The sequence below is a fragment of the Heterodontus francisci genome, chromosome 15, assembly GCF_036365525.1.
Source record: "Heterodontus francisci isolate sHetFra1 chromosome 15, sHetFra1.hap1, whole genome shotgun sequence".
Lineage (NCBI taxonomy): Eukaryota > Metazoa > Chordata > Chondrichthyes > Heterodontiformes > Heterodontidae > Heterodontus > Heterodontus francisci.
In genome coordinates, this window is record NC_090385.1 from 21,775,441 (window position 1) to 21,795,806 (window position 20,366).

Below are 20,366 nucleotides of genomic sequence, written 5' to 3' on the forward strand. Positions count from 1 at the left end.
CTCCGTGCGGCATGGAGTGCCCAAAAAGGAGAGCCAGTCCTCACCCACCCCGCAGCCCACTGGATGGTCTCCCCATGTGGCAGTGGACCCCCATGCTGCTGGCAAAATGCCCACAGAGGTGGGAAGATGCCCCTAATTGGTCACTTAAGTGGCTCAATTGGGCTCCTGACAGGCAGCACAACTGCCAAATGCCACTGGTAAAATGGCATGGTGGCAGGAAGATGTTGGGATTGCCACCCCCCCACCCCATACCCGATGCCTCCCTGTGCCATTTTGCCAGCCTAACTGCCTCCCAGCTCATCGCCTCAAGATTTTGACCCAGCAACAGTGAAGGAACGCCGATATAATTCCAAGTCAGGAAGGTATGTTTCTTGGAGGGGAACTTGCGGATGGTGACGTTCCCATGCGGCTGCTGCCCTCGTCCTTCTGGATGGTGGAGGTCGCGGGTTTGGAAGGTGCTGTCGAAGAAGGCTTGGCGAGTTCCTACAGTGCATCTTGTAGTTGGTACACACTGCTGCCACTGTGCCAGTGGTGGAGGGAGTGAATGTTTTCGGTTGTGGATGGGGTGTCAATCAAACGGGCTGCTTTGTCCTGGATGGTGTCAAGCATCTGGAGTGTTGTTGGAGTTGTACTCATCCTGGCAAGTGGAGAGTATTCCCTCACATTCCTGACTTATGCTTTGTAGCTGGTGGACAGGCTTTGGGGAGTCGGGAGGTGAGTTACTCACCGCAGAATTCCCAGCCTCTGACCTGCTCCTGTATTATTTATGTGGCTTGTCCAGTTCAGTTTCTGGTCATGGATATTTTTCAGTTATTAAATATTCTGATTATTATAATATCTTCTGCTTTTATGTGATGCACTCGTTTCTGTTACATTTTAGTGAGGTGTCTGTGGAGATTCCCTTTTATCTGATGCACCCTAAACCCTCTGAGCGTAAGTACTGTTTCACACTAAAGTATTATTTTCAGTTGAGCAAATCCCAATTCCGATTCCAAGGGAAATTACAATCCCAGTTTTAGGGCAAATCCTGGTCTCAATATCATAGAATCATAGAATGGTTACAGTACAGAAGGAGACTATTTGGCCCATTATGTCTGGGTCAGCTCTCTGCAAGAGCTATTCAGCTAGTCCCACTCCCCCACTCTTTCGCTGTAACCCTGCCAATTTTATATCTTCCGGTGCTTATCCAATTCACTTTTGAAAACCCCAATTGTATTGCCTCCAGCACGTGGTGAAAGACAAAGCATTAGTCCAGAGACAGTGTAAATGACAGAATAATGAACAGTTCTGTGCATGAGCGCAAATGTGAAAAATGTCTTTCACCACACCATTAGCACTCCCTTTGCCTTTGTCCCATGACATCTTTGTAATTTAATCTCTCCTGCCCTCTGCCCTATCACACAACTTCCCTTTTGTTCTCTTCACCCCCCCCCCTCCCCCCCCCCCCCCACCCCCGTTTCACTTGCTTAAAACCTTTGCCTGTTCTGATGAAAGGTCACTGACCTGAAACATTAAATCTGCTTCTCTCTCCACAGATGCTGCCAGACCTGCTGAGTATTTTCAGCACTTTCTGTTTTTATTTCAGATGTCCAGCATCCACAGTATTTTGCTTTTATTTATCAAAACCTCCTTGCTTTACTACCCTATGCCTCCATTTATAAAGTCACAAATCCCATATGTCGTTTTAACCACTTTCTCAACCTGCCCTGCCACCTTCAACAATTTGTGCACCTATACCCTCAGATCCCTCTGCTCCTGCACCCCTTTAGAACTGCATGCTTTATTTTACATTGCTTCTCCTCGTTCTTCCTACCAAAATGTATGGCTTCACATTTCTCTGTATTAAATTTCATCTGCCATGTGTTCGCCTATTCTACCAGCCTGTCAATGTTCTCTTGAAGTCTATCTCTATCCTCCTCACAGTTCACAATATTTCTAAATTGTGTGTCATCTGCAAATTCTGAAATTGTGCCCTGTATTCCCAAGTCTAAGTCATTAATATATATCAAAAAAAGTAATGGCTCTAATACTGGCTCCTGTATACCTTCTGTATATCTTCCTCCTGTCCAAAAAAACAAACATTTACCACTACTTCTCTGTTTCCGGTCACTAAACCAACTTTATAGAGTCATAGAGTTATACAGCACAGAAACTGGCCCTTCGGCCCATCGTATCTGTGCAGACCATTAAGCACCTATCGATTCTAATCCCATTTTCCAGCACTTGGCCTGTACTCGATGGGCTTTGACTTTTCTGACAAGCCTATTATGTGGCACTTTATCAATGCCTTTTGAAAGTCCATATACACCACATTCAACCATATTACCCTTATCAACCCTCTCTGTTACCTCATCAAAAAAACTCAATAAAGTTAATTAAACACATTTTGCTCTTAACAAATCTGTGCTGGCTTTCCTTAATTAATCCACCCTTATCCAAATAACTGTTGATTTTGTCCTGGATTGTGGTTCCGAAAAGCATACCCACCACCGAGGTTAAACTAAAAGCAAAATACTGCGGATGCTGGAAATCTGAAATAAAAACAAGAAATGCTGGAATCACTCAGCAGGTCTGGCAGCATCTGTGGAAAGAGAAGCAGAGTTAATGTTTTGGGTCAGTGACCCTTCTTCGGAACTCCAGTTCCGAAGAAGGGTCACTGACCCGAAACGTTAACTCTGCTTCTCTTTCCACAGAAGCTGCCAGACCTGCTGAGTGATTCCAGCATTTCTTGTTTTTATTACTGAGGTTAAACTGACTGGCCTATAGTTGCTGGGCTTATCTTTACACCCTTTCTTGAACAAGGGTGTAACATTTGCAATTCTACAGTCCTCTGACACCACCCTTGTATTGAAGGAGGCCTGGAGGATTATGCCCAGTGCCTGTTCAATTTCCACCCTTACTTCCCTCAGCATCCTCAGATGCATCCCATCTAATCCTGGTGACTTATTAACATTAATTATAGCCAGCCTTTCCAATACTTCCTCTTTATCAATTTTTAGCCCATCCAGTATTTCAACTCCTTCCTCTTTCACTATAACTTTGGCAGCATCTTCTTCCATGGTAAAGCCAGATTCAAAGAACTCAGTTAGTACCTGAGCCATGCCTTCTGCCTCCATGCATAGATCCTTTTCTGGTCCCTAATCAGCCCCACCCCTCCTCTTATTACCCTTTTAGTATTTATACACCTCTAGAAGACTTTTGCTTCCCCTTTATATTTGTTGCCAGTCACTTCTTATACTCTTTCTTTGCCTCACATTTCCTTTTTCACTTCCCCTCTGAACTTTCTGTAGTCAGCCTAATTCTCACTTCAACCTGACATCAGTACTGATCCTAATACAAATTCCAAGGCTGATCACAGGCTCAGTCCCATGGGAAAAGGACAAAAGTAGAATCCAAAGCACAAATTACTTCAAACTGGTCAAACATGGAATCATCCAAGTATATCAGAATTTGGAATCATATTTGAAATTCCAATTGGGAACACCAACACTGATGTGCATTTTTTTTGTCTAACAATATTTGTTTGCAGAATGATTGATAGGATAAAGACATCAGCTATTAACACACTCTCAAACCAGTCCCAATTACTTACAAGTCCAACATCTTGGGTCATGATATAATTCTGTACTTTCTAATGACTAGAAAAGCATTGCGGAACTGAATCCAAAAGTACTTGCTGACCATAAATATCTAGTTTGATTAACTGACACTACTTAGTGCCCCTGGTTTTGTATTACTTAGCTAATTTCTTATCCATTTTACACCTTCCTCCTACTCTCCTGGAACTTTCACTGTAGCTACAAATCTTTTCTAAGATTATGGTTTTGCTAAGTTCAAGACTGAGCAAGGTTGAGGGCTGTACAAAGCAACGGTTAGATTTTGACTTGAGTTCTGATATATCTTTGCCTCTGCTGAAATTTCACTGACTTAATATTGACACATTATGAAACACAGACTTATGGAGGTAAAGCACAGACCTCTGAGGCTAGAAATTGTGAGCAGGTGAATGCTTTCCTCTGGCAGATTATAGTAATGGAGGCATTAAACCATGTATAAAACAAATCAGTGCACACATCCAGTGGATTTTATCATTTGAATGTCATACAAACGTACTAAGTATCCATTCACTAACATCACGAGGGTATTTTATATCCTCAGGCTTTCACTTTCTATTTAGATATTTCTGGATAACTACTTAAAAATCAAACTGTTCAGTCCAAATGAGGAAGTTTGACATCTTATTAAGTACTCTCCGAAAGTCCAGATAGACTACATCCACCGCATTTCTTTCATGACCTCTTATTCACGAACAGATGGAAGAAAGTGTTTGCTGTCTGACATGTAATCCTTATCTCGCCCTGACCTACAACCTCTCTCTGGGGGTGATTTTAGCACCACCTGCCTGGTGACAGCTGGGTGGATGAGCAGTTACAATCGCTCAGGTTACTTACCCATCCTGGAGATGATGGTAGTTAAACATTTGTGATTTTAAGCTGCTCAATTTCCACATAAGCACATCAGGGCACAATGACATAAATGCAATTTTGGGCCTGATTTTAACTCTGGGTGGGTTTTGAATGGGTTAAAATTGAGTCCTTCACTTCAGCGGCCTGAGAGAGAAGCTGTAACGAGTTTCCCCTCAGGGCAATCTATCAAGAAAGTGGATTGGAACCAGAAGAGGCCCAAAACGTTTTTGTTATTTGCTTTCTTTGTGCAGAAAGGAGGCAATGGAACTATACTCCTTCAGGCTCCACAAGGGAAACTTAGACCTCCCCTGTTGCGGACTCCATTACCCTGCCCTGCCCCGCACCTTGCCACTCGTGTGATCCTCCATAAGACGTCCCCGACAACATGGCCTCAACAGATGACCTCCAGACTGTGTGATTTTCCACCGCTTCCTGCCGACTTCACACCCAGTGAATTTTTCAGTCACACCACTACTCACCCACTGAAAAGTGGCCCAGAGTTAAAATCAAGCTTTCTGCCAAAAACGTTTCTTCTCTCTTTCTACTTTGTTAGTACTATTTGAACTTTGAGCTTTCATAATTTGACATGTTTTTCCTCCTTCCAGACCATCTCCTAATCACTGAAGCAAAAAACTGGAGACGCTGGAAATATGAAATGAAAACAGAAAATGCTGGAAATACTCAGTCTTTCCGGCAGCATCTGTGGAGGGAGAAACAGAGTTGATGTTTTAGGTTGCTGACCTTTCATCCATTCTGATGAAAGGTCAAAGAACTGAAATGCTGAGCAGGACTTTAGCTTTTGGGTCGGGACCCCAACGACAGGGTCAAATGGGGGTCAGAATGCCGCACTGTGTGGGAATCAGTCACCTGCCAATGATTTTCTCTGAATTTGGCAATTGGTGGCCAAAGGGCGGGCTCGCTGTCCAATTAAGGATGGCGGGTGGGCTCTTGAAGCTGGGGGGGCGGGGGGTGTTGCCAGTGGGAGGCCCTCCTGCAATGGAAGGAAATGAAGCCTGCTGGTCAGACAAGAGAGTGAGGACACTTTCGTTTTGAGGTGCCCTCTCTGCACATTTTGAAAGTTTTAAGTTAAAAAATGACCTTAGAGGCCGGGCCACTATAGTGGAGGGGATATCCTTCCACAGTGCAGCCTACTGCTGCAGCTGAGGTCAAGCAGACAGGGAGGGCTTCAATGCCTGCCTGGAGCACTGCCCACCACCCTCCCACCCCCAGTGTGCCTCCGAGAGGCTGCCTCCAAGCAGATGGCCTGGTCCCGGAAGCCTCGGTGGGGGGGATGCCTGACAGCAGGTCCTAATAGGTCATTAAGTATCCTCAATTGGCTTAGCCCTTCAGCCGTTAATCCCGCCTCCTGGAAAATGGCCCAGGGGTGGAATGGTGCCAGCAAACCGGAACACTGGCTGCTGCCATGAATTTTCGTGCTCACCTGCCTCAGTAAGCAAACATGTTGCTCATTAACTCTTTTCTTCCTCCAGGGATGCTGCCATTTCCTAATCAGCTGATTCTTTTCTAAAACTACAGAGCTTGTTACCTCCTCCTAGTCTTCCTCCCCTCCCACAAACTATATGTTTTTAAAACTCCAGCTTGGCATCACTTGACTATTCCTCCTTCATGCATTTAATTTACCCTCCTACTATTTTTAGTATTGCCTGGACTATTGGTCTTAATTCTTAACCCAGATTTCTCAATTAGTTATATTATATCCATCAAAAATTCAAATAAATATTGTAAGCTTGGACTGATCTGTAGTATTACAGATCTTTTCAGTCTTCTCTTTCAGAAATGTCCCTTGAGCACCTAGCAATTGGTCTACTCACATCAAAGTGTACATGATGTGGAACTCAATTCAGGTCAGAGGGAATAATAATGCACCAGCTCTCCCTTTTTGAAAGCAGTAGGAAGTGGGTCAATGCATGGTATCAGTTTAGACAGAGAGCATCAACTGGTGATTCAACCATGAAGTGCTTCACAGTTGAACCTTCACCAGCATCTGCGTACCTGCATGTTACCGCAGGGGTTACAGAATAATGATTAGAAGCAAAACTATCTGCCTCCATGGTCTGGGGAACTGAAGTCAATTATAATGATGCAGCTTCTTGATGCAGTCACAGCAGAGACCCTGGTCCAGCTAACTCAGCCCAGAGGAGATATATCACAGGGTACTCTGTATTGATGGCTCTGCCTCAGGAATGTTTGATGTTGAGTGCAGAGTGGTGTAAATTTTACCTAATTTATGACATGTATGAAGTGCCGCACTGTCTATCATTTACTAATCCGCCATTCTCTGCTTTTTCATTTCTTTCACTGCTTCAATTAAATTACAGTCAATGTCAGGTAAGTCTGCAATCTATAAGGAGAGTTGCTATTATGGGATACATAGAGAGCTATACCTGGTGAAGAACAGGTATTGGGGCATAACTTGCTGTCAAAATAAAGGTGAGTCGAATGGCACTCGCCCTTACAAATGTGCAAATGGTACAGCAAATTTAGGTGAGGGGCAGAGACAAGGTTATTCTCGAATATCCAAAATTTCCCGTCCCAGATGCACCACTCGACCTTTCTGATGAAAGGTCACAGACTTGAAACATTAACTCTGCTTCTCTCTTCACAGATGCTGCCTGACCTGCTAAGTATTTCCAGCACTTTCTCTATTTATTATCACATTGCTGTTCGTGGGAGTTTGCTGTGTACATACCGGCTGTCATCTTTGCCTGCATTACAACAGTGACTGCGCTTCAAAATGTAAAACTGTAAAGCTCTTTATGTCTGGTTGTTTTGAAAGGCGCTATATAAATGCAAGTCTTTTTTTAATTGTTGTAGATTTAAAAAATGTAAAATCTAAAAGCAAGTTTTACTTTTCCTTTCTGTTTCTTTTCCTCTCTTTTTAATTAAATCTTTCTTACCTTATTCAGTTCTCTTTCTGATTTGGTATTGCATTCATCCACTCTAACTCACACTTCCTTCTCAGTCATTGCACTGTTAATACCGTAACCCTTCAATTTGGTTGGTTAAGGAGAAACACAATTGGTTGCCCTGTACACTCAGGTTCCAGATGCCCTGTTTCCCGTGCTGAGATGTTATCACCTCGCACTTTCAGTAACTTACCACTCAAAAAGAGCCTAAACATACAAGGGCAAGCCTAACTTATGGTAGATGCTGTTTAGATGCTCTGCCACAGTAAATTATGGCTTATTATGTCATGAATCTGCTCCATCATCGTTGATGCTAAGTTGGAGGATGTACTGTTTCATAAAAACGGGAGCATTCAATTATACCATATAAATGCAGTGTTGGTGTGTGTCTCTTTAAAAAAAAGATGTTGTATAGTGCCTTTCACAACCTCAAGGCATCCCAAAGTGCTTTATAGCCAATGAAGTACTTTTGAAGTGTAGTCACTGTTGGAAATTATGAAAAGCGACAGCCAATTTACGCACAGCAAGCTCCCACAAACTGCAATGAGATAATGACCAGATAATATGCTTTTTAGTGATGTTGGTTAAGGGATAAATATTGACCGGGACACCGGGAGAACTCCGCTACTCTTCTTCAAATAATGCCATGGGATCTTTTACATCCACCTGAGACAGCAGACGATTAAACGTCTCATCCGAAAGATGGCATCTCTGACAATGCAACACTCCCTCAGTACTGGACTGAAATGTCAGCCTGGATTAAGTGCTCAAATTATAATACTACAAGATATAATTGCCTTGTGCTCTTGAAATGAATGGTGGGTTCAGTTGAATGTAAAAATCCTGGGTTTGTTTGACTGACAGATTAATTCACAAGCTGGATCTTGTGGAGCTAGCATATTCTTGGAGAGAGTAGACTGAAATGTGTATCAGCTTAAGGTTATTTACACCTGTAGGAAAGGTAGCCCAAGTACAGAAGGTGCAGAACCAGAGGGCGGATGGGAGAATTTTTTATTGTAACAAATTATTATAATACAGAATGCACTGCCTATAAAGATGGAAGCAGATTCAATCGTAGCTTTCAAAATGAAATTGGATAAATACTTACGAACATATGAACATACAAATTAAGAGCAGGAGTAGGCCACTGGGCCCCTTGAGCCTGTTCCGCCATTCAATAAGATCATGGCTGATCTGATTGTAACCTCAACTCCACATTCCCGCCTATCTCCAATAACCTTTCACCCCCTTGCTTATCAAGCATCTATCTACCTCTGCCTTAAAAAATATTCAAAGACTCTGCTTCCACCACCTTTTGAGGAAAAGAGTTCCAAAGACTCATGACCCTCTGAGAGAAAAAATTTCTCGTCATCTCTGTCTTAAATGGGTGACCCCTTATTTTTAAACAGTGACCCCTAGTTCTAGATTCTCCCACAAGAAAAAACATCCTTTATACATCCACCCTGTCAAGACCCCTCAGAATCTTATATGTTTCTATCAAGTTGCCTCTTACTCTTCTACTCCCCAGTGGATACAAACCTAGCCTGTCCAATCTTTCCTCATAAGACAACCCACCCATTCCAGGTATTAGTCAGTAAACCTTCTCTGAACTCCTTCCAACATACATCCTTTCTTAAATAAGGAGACCAATACTGTACACAGTGTTCCAGATGTGGTCTCACCAATGCCTTGTATAACTGAAGCATAACGTCCCTACTTTTGTATTCAATTCCCCTCACAATAAATGATAACATTCTATTACCTTTGTCTAATTACCTGCTGTACCTGCATACTAATCTTTTGCGATTTATGCACTAGGACACCCAGATCCCTCTGCATCTCAGAGCTCTGCAATCTCTCACCATTTAGATAATATGCTTCTTTTTTATTCTTCCTGCCAAAATGGGCAATTTCACATTTTCCCACAATATACTCCATTTGCCAGATCTTTTCCCACTCACTTAACCTATCTATATCCCTTTGTAGCCTGCTTATGTCCTCTTCACAAGTTACTTTCCTACCTATCTTTGTGTCATCAGAAAATTTAGTCCCTTCATCCAAGTCATTTATATAAATTGTAAAAAGTTGAGGCCCGAGCACAGATCCCTGTGGCACATGACTCGTTACAGCTTGCCAACCACAAAATTACTAATTTATGCCTACTCTCTCTTTCCTGTTAGCTAATGAATCTTCTATCCGTGCCAATATGTTACCCCCTACACCATGAGCTTTTATTTTCCACAATAATCTTTGATGTGGCACCTTATCAAATGCCTTCTGAAAATCTAAGTACAGTACATCCACCAGTTCCCCTTTATCCACAGCACAGGTTACTTCTTCAAAGAACTCCAATACATTGGTTAAACATGATTTCCCTTTCACAAAACCATGTAGATGCTGCCTGAAAAGGAAAGAAAGTGCAAGGTTGTGGAGAAAGAACAGGTGAATACGACTAAATTGGATAGCTCTTTCAAAGAGCCAGCACAGGTACAATGGGCAGCATAGCTTCTTCTGTGCTGTATCATTTTATTTCCAGATTTCTTGTGTTCCAGGTTGACATGCATTGGCTATATCTGTATCTGTGTTCTCCAGATGTCTCTCTGTTCCTGTAGGTTATACTGCACTCCACACATTGCCTGGCCTGATATGCTCCATCACTTACTTCCATATGCTGGATCCTGTGTCCATTACACGGCAACCCCTTCTCTCTGTAGCTACTCCATTCCAGTATAGTTGTGGCAGTTTTGGCTCAGTGATGTTATGCCTGTCTGGTTTCTATTTTGTTCCACTATTCCTGTATTTTGCTCAGCAGAATAATGAATATGTGCCAAACCTACATCTGTGCAGTAATAAAAGCCAAAGCTTTGGATTTAAAATGTTAAGATTATGGATTTGAAGTGCACATCCCATAAACTGAGAGCACAAGTGGGAAAATATTGTTAATTGTGGCTGTGGTTTTTGGAGCCTAGTCTTGTACTGGCTTAGTGTGATTCTGTCATCACACTCTAAACCTGTTCCCAAGATGAACACAATGAGCCCAGGCCATGTACAGCTCAGCTCCTGCATCCAGTTTGTATTTACAACGGGATTTGGATTATCTGTATGGATGAAAAAGGTCAGCAGCAGCCAAACTCTGCTCCTAACTAATTTTCTTGCTTTCTCGGCTTGTCGTGTTTGAATTTCACAGGCTTGGTGCTTTGCAAAGGCCTGTCCTTCGTGCTGCTCCTTCACTAAAGGCTGTTAAATTTGTATCCACCAATTGAGAGGGTACTGCTGAGGACTGCCCTTTCCAAAGCTCCAGGCCCCGAAATTTACATGAGAGAACCCAACAGATCAAGATTGTAAGTGCAGAAAATAAACTCCCATTTCAGCACCACAGATCTGTATTTTAAGTGTGCAAATTCTTTTTTCAATGCAAATTTTCAACATGGTGCCCACACATTTTGCTCAGTCATTTTTGAGGTGCTTGTTGGATTGTGAAAAGTAGCCATTGTTGTGTGTCCTTTAAGATGTCCCTTTTAGATCTTAGTATGCTAATGTGCCAAGTACCAGGATGTAGTCATGTGACTATGTGCCAGAGTCACTCTGTAACTGTAACACCAAGAGGCAAGTCATGAAAACAGTTAGCTCGGTACTGTATATACCTTTTAGCTGTTAATAAACCTGTTTGAGATCTTCAGTCAACTGAACTCCATGCATCTAATTTATGTTGCATCATAAAAAGCTTCTTCGTTACATGGCGGCAGAACCCAAGATTGAAGACCACAGGAAAACAGCATCAAAAACTACCTGCAGCTAAAAGAGAGAAAGTTAAAAGAAACACTGTCCCAAACAGTGTAAAGAAGACAAAAAAAAACTAACCTCCAGCTGTAGAAGACAGAGCTCAATGACAGCCTGCAAATCAATCACTGTGAGTGGGTGAGTCAGTGTGCCCTTGGTACAGGAACCGCAGTTTAAAAAAAAGCTTTGAGATGCTTGCAAAGTTTTTTGAAGGGTTGGTTAAAAAAAGCAAGGAAAACCCAGTCCCTATCTCAGGCTGATCAATTGTTTTCAAAGGCTGTGCCAGGCTGATCAGGTCCATGCCATTAAAGGAGGTGCCCGACAGCAAATAGCGTGGGAATCCTCTATTAACGCAGCTTGCAGCTAGAGCTATAAAAGGAAACTCATTAAATCACTGCAGTGCTGAAGAGCTTTCACTCACTCAGCCAGAGTTTAAAAAATAAACATTATAACCACTCAAGCATGAAGAATTGCCTACTGAATGGCTGCATAAACAAACCCTAGCAAAAAAAGCACTTGAAATGCCTATTGCTCAGCTGTGCAAACAAACAGACTAGAGGTTGGAAGCTAGGTAAAGAGACAAGCACTGCAAAACACTTGCTTCTGTCAATCAAAGCAGCTAGTCTAAGAGAACAGACAGTTTTTCTTAAAAAGAAAACATGCAGAGTCATAAAGCAAATTCTTACAGCAAGTTCTAAGCAAAAGAACAACAAGAAGATGGCTACCAAACTCCCCACAATGAGCTGGAAGGCCATTGATAGCCTACCTGAGTACCAATTGTTCAAACAAAGAATGTAGTTATGCTTCACAAACCAAGTAATTACAGAACCAGGAAAGCAAGCTGTAAAAATAATGAAAGCAATTGGAAATGAGAGATTAAACAGAATTAATACCTCAGGCATATCTGAAGAGGATCAGAAAGATCCTGCAAAGATATGGAAAGATCAGCTCTGATTGAGACTGAATTTTCAAATTCACTGCCTGGAATTGATGTCCTACAGGCAATAGTCACTGGAATCAATAGACCAGTTTGGCTGTAGATGCCTTGGGAAGGGCAATCTGTCAGACCGAATGATGGAGCTGGTGATTGTATCAACACCCAGTGAGGCATTTCAGAAGGACCTCTTGGGGAAGAAGAACGGTCACAACATTGATGCACTACTGGAAGATGGCAGGAAATACAGAGGCATTGTAGCTGGACAGCAGCACCTCCAAGCACTAGGTGCAGCCAACAGTATCAGCATCATAACCAGGTCGAAAAGGGTAAGAAAGATATGTGATATGTGTGGTTGGGCCCACTCACGGCGAAGTTGTCCTGCATTTCAAGACCCTGTGCAAGTTGTGCAGTGCAAAAGGACACTGGGCCCACCTATGCAGGAATTCTGGCTCCAAAGATGCAGTCAGAAGTGACGGTCAAACAGATAACAGGGCAGCAGCAACAAGAAAAGCATTAGACACCTGTAAAAACACAAGCTGATACACAAAGTCACCAGTGAAATAGACCTGAGACAAGACTGAGAGAGAAGTAGTTCTCAGGCAGAAGACAAACAGGTGTTTCACATTGTGAACCTGACGCATGATGCTGATGAAGTCCAACAACTGGAAGGTTTGTCACCATTAACATCATGTGCCCAAAGAAAGCTGGCAAGCATACATTCAAGGTCAAGAATGACACCGGAGCTAGTGCAAATATCCTACCAGTCTGAATCCTCAAAGTTATGTACTGTATTCGTTGGAAGTCAACAATACAACTGACAAATGCCAAGTTATCTGCATATAATGGGTCACCCATCTTGTGCAGTGGCACATTAACAATGTAATGCAGATACAGCAAATCAGCTAGGAAATCACAAGTATTCTACGAGTGGACCAGCAGTGGCAGGGCTACCAACATGTAAGGACCGCAACATCATAACTATCTATGACAGCATCGCTAAGGGAAAATCTCCAAGGACCAGAACCCGCTCACAGACTCTGACTAGCATCAAACTGCGCAGTCTGGAAACCCAGCAACAGCACAACTATGCTGCACCTTCACTTCTGCTCTCTAGAGAACCACCAGCACCACAATGAGCCAGAATGCACAGGGCGGCACAGTGGCGCAGTGGTTAGCACTGTAGCCTCACAGCTCTAGCGACCCGGGTTCAATTCTGGGTACTGCCTGTGTGGAGTTTGCAAGTTCTCCCTGTGTCTGCGTGGGTTTCCTCCGGGTGCTCCAGTTTCCTCCCACAGCCAAAAGACTTGCAGGTTGATAGGTGAATTGGCCATTATAAATTGCTCCTAGTATAGGTAGGTGGTAGGGGAATATAGGGACAGGTGAGGATGTGGTGGGAATATGGGATTAGTGTAGGATTAGTATAAATGGGTGGTTAATGGTCGGCACAGACTCGGTGGGCCGAAGGGCCTGTTTCAGTGCTGTATATCTAAATCTAAATCTAAAATCTCCATAAGACCAAGTACTCCTGCCCCAACAAGTCATCAACCTGGAGCCCCAGGCCTTCAGACAAGGAGGATAAGGAAAGGCGAAGGACACGCAATGTTCTGAAGAGGCAGAGGAGGAATGAGTTGAAGAATTGTCTGTCAGCTCTTTGCGATGAGGTGCTGGCACTTTCCAAGAATGACAAGGCCTCAAAGGTGGTCATCTTGAGAAAAGCAGCAGAGTATGTTAGCAGGCTGAAGGCAGAGCAACAGAAACTGAAAGCAGAAATGGAGAAACTTCAGAAAGAACAGTAATAGATGAGACACAAATTTCCCGAGCAAGAGTTGTCAAACATCCGAGACGATATATGGACTTTTGAGCCTCTATACTTGTAAAGTTCATAATCTCTATCCATGTGTAAATAATTTTAATGTTATTGAATTTTATGTATTTTTACTTTTAGAATACAAGGCTTATCTTTGGAAAGTAGAGGGATGTTGTGTGACTGCCTTTAAGAGTGATGTCCCTTTCAGATCTTAGTATGCTAATAAGCCAAGTACCAGGATGCAGTCATACTTGTTAGCTGTTAATAACCTGTTCACAAACAAGGTAAAATGTCTCAGGACTCTTTGCCCCTTTTCAAATCTGGCAGTCAAAAAAACTAGTTCACCAGTGGAACAGGAATAGGCCATTCAGCCCCTCTAGCCTGTTCTGCCAAAATTAGGGCTCATCCAGGATTGTTGCCAGGTTTGAATCTAACCAAATTTCATTATATGACAGCAACCATGGAAACCATTTTTGAAGTATTGCTGCAATGGAAGAAGTTGAAAACTTTTGTTTTCATGTATTGTCCAATCAAAGAAAGAAACAAAATATATATTTACTGACAATCTCTTTCCCCCTTTCCTAGCGCTGAAGACATTGTGATTGAGGAGTTCAATCGCCAAAAGATTGACAAAGAAAAAGATGATGAAGATGAAGAAAAAGCAGCTACAGAAGGAGAATAATAAATTCAGGAAAACAGATGGACAGCAGAGAGGAGGGCATAGGTGCATGCATGGTTGTGAAATATTAAATCAGACTACTAAAAAAAAAACACAACCTTTCCTTCCTATTCAAGGAACTAATCATTTCAGGGTTATCATCCATCCAGTTTTATATTACACAGTCTATATTATTGGGAAATTTCTGAAACATTTGGCAGACACCACACATCACCAACTAAGAACACATCTTGGAAATTTGGGCCTGTCAGGCATACAATCTTCCAATGATTTATTTAAATGTTTGGAAAATCACGCACAACATGCATCTCCATTTCCAATATGTGTTGCTGGTCAGTGAGGCTGCCTGCCAGCACACCAGTTGAAAAGTTACCTCTCAAAGTCCATTTTTCCACTTTCTTCTGGATCTTATATATCAGAACAGGGGGAGACCTCTCGGCCCCTTGAGCCTATTACGTCAATTAAATAATGCCTGACCTGTATCTTAACTCCATTTACCTGCCTTGGTTCCATATCCCTTAATAACCTTACCTCACAAAAATCTAACCATCTCAGTTTTGAAATTTTCAATTGACATAGCCTCAATAGTTTTTGGGGGGAGAGATTTCCAGATTTCCAGATTTCCACCACCCTTTTGTGTGAAAAAGTGTAAAATTTGGAGGTATGAGTTAACCACGTTTTCAGTCAATTTTCATCAACAATGGAACAAACATCAGAACTCATGACCTGATTGTATCCTCTGTCTGGCCCTATGCCCGTCCATTCCCACTCTGGGTTTGAATAAAGCTAATGACCATAGGAGCACTTTAGCTGACTTGTAGTAGCAGAGCGATTAACCAAAGGGTATATTTTCCGATCAACAAGGTTCAGCTGCAGGCACAAACACAGTAAGCTTATAATTCGTTGCTCTGAGCTCTATTTTTAAGTAGGCTCTAACACTTTCAAAAGTGATATTCACAAGAAATATTTTATATCATGCAAACATTTCTAAGGGTCTTGCCCTTCCCATCCCTTCTCAGTGATAGGAAGATAACAAAAGTCAGGGATGTAAAAAGCCTTTTCCGCCCATTGTTACTCTGGTACCCTCACTTTTCAGTTTTAGCACCCAGCTAAACATTCCTACTTTTTGTGTCTCTACTACCCTATATGTCAGATCACCCCAAACACATTACTTATTTTGTTTTAAAATTACTTTTTATCAAATTTGTGTTCCCTTCTTCCACCTTCCTAGCTTGTTTTGAATAATCTGTACCTTTAATATTTTGTATAGCTGAATGAGCCATTGTTTTTCCTCTGATCTTTAGAACTTGACTTTCTCTAATAGTATATGATAGCTCAACTCCTGAATACCTCAGATTTGTCCTATTGCTCATCACCAACTAAGAACACATCTTGGAAATTTGGGCCTGTCAGGCATACAATTTTCCAATAATTTATTTAAATGTTTGGAAAATCACGCACAACATGCATCTCCATTTCCAATATGTGTTGCTGGTCAGTGTAGCATTTTGTAACATTTTGTTTGTGGCGTGGTGTCCAAAATTTAACAGAGCGTATTGTAAAACCTCAGTACAGCTTGTGCAGATTTGTGCTCTACTATTCCAGATATAGATCCAGCTTTTTTAATTGCTTCACTACTTTGTATAGACATTGGAAAGTGACAAGTCTCCTTCTATGAGGTCTCATTTCTAAGTTGTGCTGGACTAAATGAATCCAATTTGTTGTATACTTATGATGCATATTTTGGGGCAATGTGTAATACAATTTTAAATTTAATTTGTCCTGTGAAAAGACAGAAGTACAATATTATAGTACCTGATTTCCATTTCTCCCATCCCCAAAATGAATAACTAAATAAATCTCTAGATTTAGTACATTTTATCATTCAATGGTTAATCTGCCTTGAAGCTCAGTAATAGGCTGGTGGTGGACTACTAGCCATTTAGCCCATATGGTGCTGTCACCACTGGAGTTAATGTATGATAGCTTCATCATGGTACCTAGTGACTAAGATAAGGAAATTGGCTCCCTTGGTAGTAACCAAATGCAATGTTTAAGCCTGACTAAGGCTTTTAAATCAAAATGGACTATGTCTGGCTTCTAAGAAGGTGCAATTGCGATAATGGATTGGGTACAATATTTTAGACATTCGTATTTTGCTGTTTTAACAGAAGTTAGAATCAATCAGTGATGGTTCTTACAAGTGATATGATATGATGAGTCATTATTCAAGGGAAATGTTTATAGGATAGTGCAATTTGAATGATTTATCAGATTAAATGCACTCAAAGAGATAATAATTCCCAATTAAAAAGAATTCTCACAGTTAGTATATTTATTTAAACTGTAAAGTATGTATGTATGTTTTAAAGTGATATATTTTGTGATTGACAGTAAATATTACAATGAAATAAGCGCTGTTGCATAGCTACCTCTACACTATATTTCATGTTAATAATTAAATTACTGAATGTGATCTTTTATCGAGATAATTTAGCTAAAGCAGCAAATTTATTGTCAATAACTCAGGGAGTCTTTTCCTCTTCAATGTTCTTTCTTTTTTGTGATTCGTGCTGTTTAATGCACACGGTTCCCGTCAATGATCATAGAATAGTGCTCAAGTGCAGGATCCCTGGCTGCTTCTTTTCTCCTCTGTACCCCAGTGACATTGGCAATTGTAGCATCCCCTTCCCATCCACATCCTCCCACCCCCACTCCCTCCCCCAACCCGATCACGCTGCCGTACTAGCTGAATTCAGCCAACTCAACACTGACTGGAGATCAAATCTGGGACCACTACAGTCCATGTGGTCCATTATTACACAGTGTAGTACTCTCGGAATCATTGGGGAGACCAAGTTGTGAAATTTTAACCAGAGATTTCTGGTGTTTCTGGCATAATGCAGCCTTCAGAAGAAAGAAGGAGAAAAGATCTGCAGTTCATGCTGATCCCCATGAGGTGGCCACAGACTCACACATTTGAGATTCCTCAAGTGGAATACCACACTGAACATCTTCCTGGAAACTAAATACTTTAATATAATTAGGTATCTATTTCCATGAAGACTTTTTTTCTGTGCCAGTCAATAATATTAACCAAATAATTAACCAATGAAGAATTTAAGAAGTACTGATTAGCCAGGGCTCCATTCCTACTGGCTGTATTATAGGGCTGAATTTTATTGGGGCTTTGAACTCAGCGGCAGCCCGCATTCACCAGCCGCCGCCGAGCCCCAGCGATATTAATCGTGGGGGCTCATTAGAATCACGGCGCTGAACCGCCCTCTCCATATTACGTGGGGAGAGGCGGGGCATTCGGCGCAGTGAGAGAGTCTTTGACAGTCATGCAGCAGGTGCTGGGGCCCTATTTTAAGCGCCCCAGCATCTGCTTCCTGACAGCTGGTAAAGAATATTTACTTGACTGCTGAAGAGTGGGGCTGCTGTCAATCTGGCAGCAAAGCAGAAAGTGCTGCAGAAATCCAGCAGGTCAGGCAGCATCTGTGGACAGAGAAGTAGATTTAACTTGTCCAAGTTCACACACCTGAAAGTTAACTCTGCTTCTCTCTCCACAAATGCTGCCTGTCCTGTTGAGTTACCCCAGCACTTTCCGCTTTGCTGCCACATACTTACCCTACTGTGTCCCAGTGCCCTGTGAAGTTGCGATCCTCTTCTCCCACTCAAGTGTACCATTGCTTCTTGTAGGCATGCCACACCTGGGTGAATAATCTTAAATTTGCACACTCCAGGACGTGAGACTTAAATACACCATAAAATATATTACAGAGGTTTACACAGAACACATTGACACAAATGGGAATGCACAGGTGTCACAGCAAAGTAAATACGTCTTTCACTAAATGTTCCTCACTAACGTGTGTCCTTTTCTCTGTGTGAATGATGTGTGCCAGCATGTAGCGCCAATGTCACATCCCTTTGCACCATTGCCCCTTCAGAAGAGCCAACGTATGCAATAACATCATTGCCATGCCACCATTATTCTTGAACGTCTCCACGGATGCAATGACATAGACATTGGCTCAGTTAGCTGCTGCCTCTAATGGTTTACACAGGAATGCTGCAGATGTGCACTGGTGCACAGCAGGTGAGTCAGGGTGATGTGTTGCTTGCGGAGCCCATGTCGGTTCCTATGGAGCAGACAGCCTTTGTCTGATAAGCCACTTCAATATATCCCTACCTCACTGCTAGCCCTGCGTGCAGAGCCTGGGTGACATCTGCCCTCCCATGCGTCTTTCATATTGTAGGTCTTCAGCGTCCTCATAGTCCGAGGAGGTTGACATCTCGCTTGATCCTGCCAGGCCTATTGGATGTGTAGTTGTGCAGAGCAGCAAAGAAAGGAGTTGGCCTTTTTGGCCTGTAGTACAGGGCATCACTCTATCCATACAGACATTGGAGGCCCTCTTTCAGCATGCCAATATCCTGCTCGATGGTGGCTCATGTAGCTCAGTGGCTGGCATTGTATCTCTCCTCTGCAGCAGAGGTGGAGTCTCTCATCGGTGTCGAGAGCTATGTCTGCAAAGGCTAGCCCTATCTCCAAGAAGCCACCCCTCAATCTGAGCCAGTTCAGTGAACAGCGGTGGCAGTCGGGACTAGTGTAAGACCCAGGTGTCATAGCAGCTGCCTGAGAAGCAGTCACACATTCGCTGCAAGCATCTGCAGTGTTCACATACCAGCTTCACCCAGATTGAGAGGGCTCCTTTAATGGTGATGTCTGCAGGTGGTAGCCTGGCAGTAGGCCTGATGGCCACATGAGTGCAGTCTATGAACATTACAACCTATGGTTCTCCAGCAATGGTGCCAGAACCACTGGCCCTCTGGGCCTGGCTGTGAGAGTCCGTCCTGAAGCGGACATCCTCACTGGCCCTCCGGTGCAGGGCATTGGTGACCTCCCTGATGCAGCGGTGCATTGCTGACTGTGTGACCACACTAAGGTCTCTGGTGGGCCCCTAAAATGCTGCAGAGGCGTCAGGCTTGACCACCACTGCCACTATGAGGAGCAAAGGCATGGGATGTCCACCGGAGCCCATGGGCTGCAGGTGATCCTTGAGCAGGGCACAAAGGTGTGTCATCACCCTCTCTATATGAGCAATCTCCTCTGACAGGTGCTCTGGTGCTCTGACATCCCATGGTATGTCATGTGGGGCCTGTAGATGCACGGCAACTGTAATAGCAGGCTTCCCTTGGGGGTTGCTGATCATGACCAGGGACCTCTATGTGGATCACACCTGCCTGTTGATATTGCCTCTGGCGCATACGATCCTCATGTGCAGAGGATCACACAATGTAGGATGAGCCATACCTATTTCCATGTGAAAAATAAAGCTGAACTCTGCATGTATTCGAAGGTTCCTAACAGGCCATGGATTGGTGTTGACAGGTACATCTGCTGCTTTCCTGGATCAACTATGTGGCGTGCCATGGCATTGCCCATCCTGGCCAACATTCAGAGTGGCACAACATGACCACATCAAGATCCTATCAGCTGAATCAATTGCCCCCACCATCCATAAAACCTTAATACTCCTGCCCTTTCTGGCACCCTCCCCACACACAGCATGCCTAGTGTGTCATTGCTCCCTCACAAACACAGAGCGTACACTGTTGACGGAGTGATGGTACACGGTACCTCCCTTCATGCCAGCAGTTTTCCTTCCAATAATCCCCGATCCCCTTCCTTTCAGAATGCAGAGTTAGACCCCTGCACATCCCCCCTTTAAGAATGCAGAGTTTGACCCCTGTGTATACTCCCTCC

The 20,366-nt window shown here is 43.0% G+C and overlaps 1 protein-coding gene across 1 annotated transcript in view; it reads left to right on the forward strand.

Moving 5' to 3' along the window:
• The window catches only part of LOC137377397 (arrestin-C-like), an 84,459-nt gene extending 73,267 nt beyond the window's left edge, over positions 1 to 11,192 (forward strand). The window contains exons 15-20 of the mRNA XM_068046977.1: positions 881 to 933; positions 6,806 to 6,815; positions 7,394 to 7,409; positions 9,788 to 9,880; positions 10,416 to 10,508; positions 11,118 to 11,192. Coding sequence (XP_067903078.1) covers positions 881 to 933; positions 6,806 to 6,815; positions 7,394 to 7,409; positions 9,788 to 9,880; positions 10,416 to 10,508; positions 11,118 to 11,192 — 340 coding nt within the window. The remainder of the gene's footprint in view (positions 1 to 880; positions 934 to 6,805; positions 6,816 to 7,393; positions 7,410 to 9,787; positions 9,881 to 10,415; positions 10,509 to 11,117) is intronic.
• Positions 11,193 to 20,366: the final 9,174 nt, after the last annotated feature.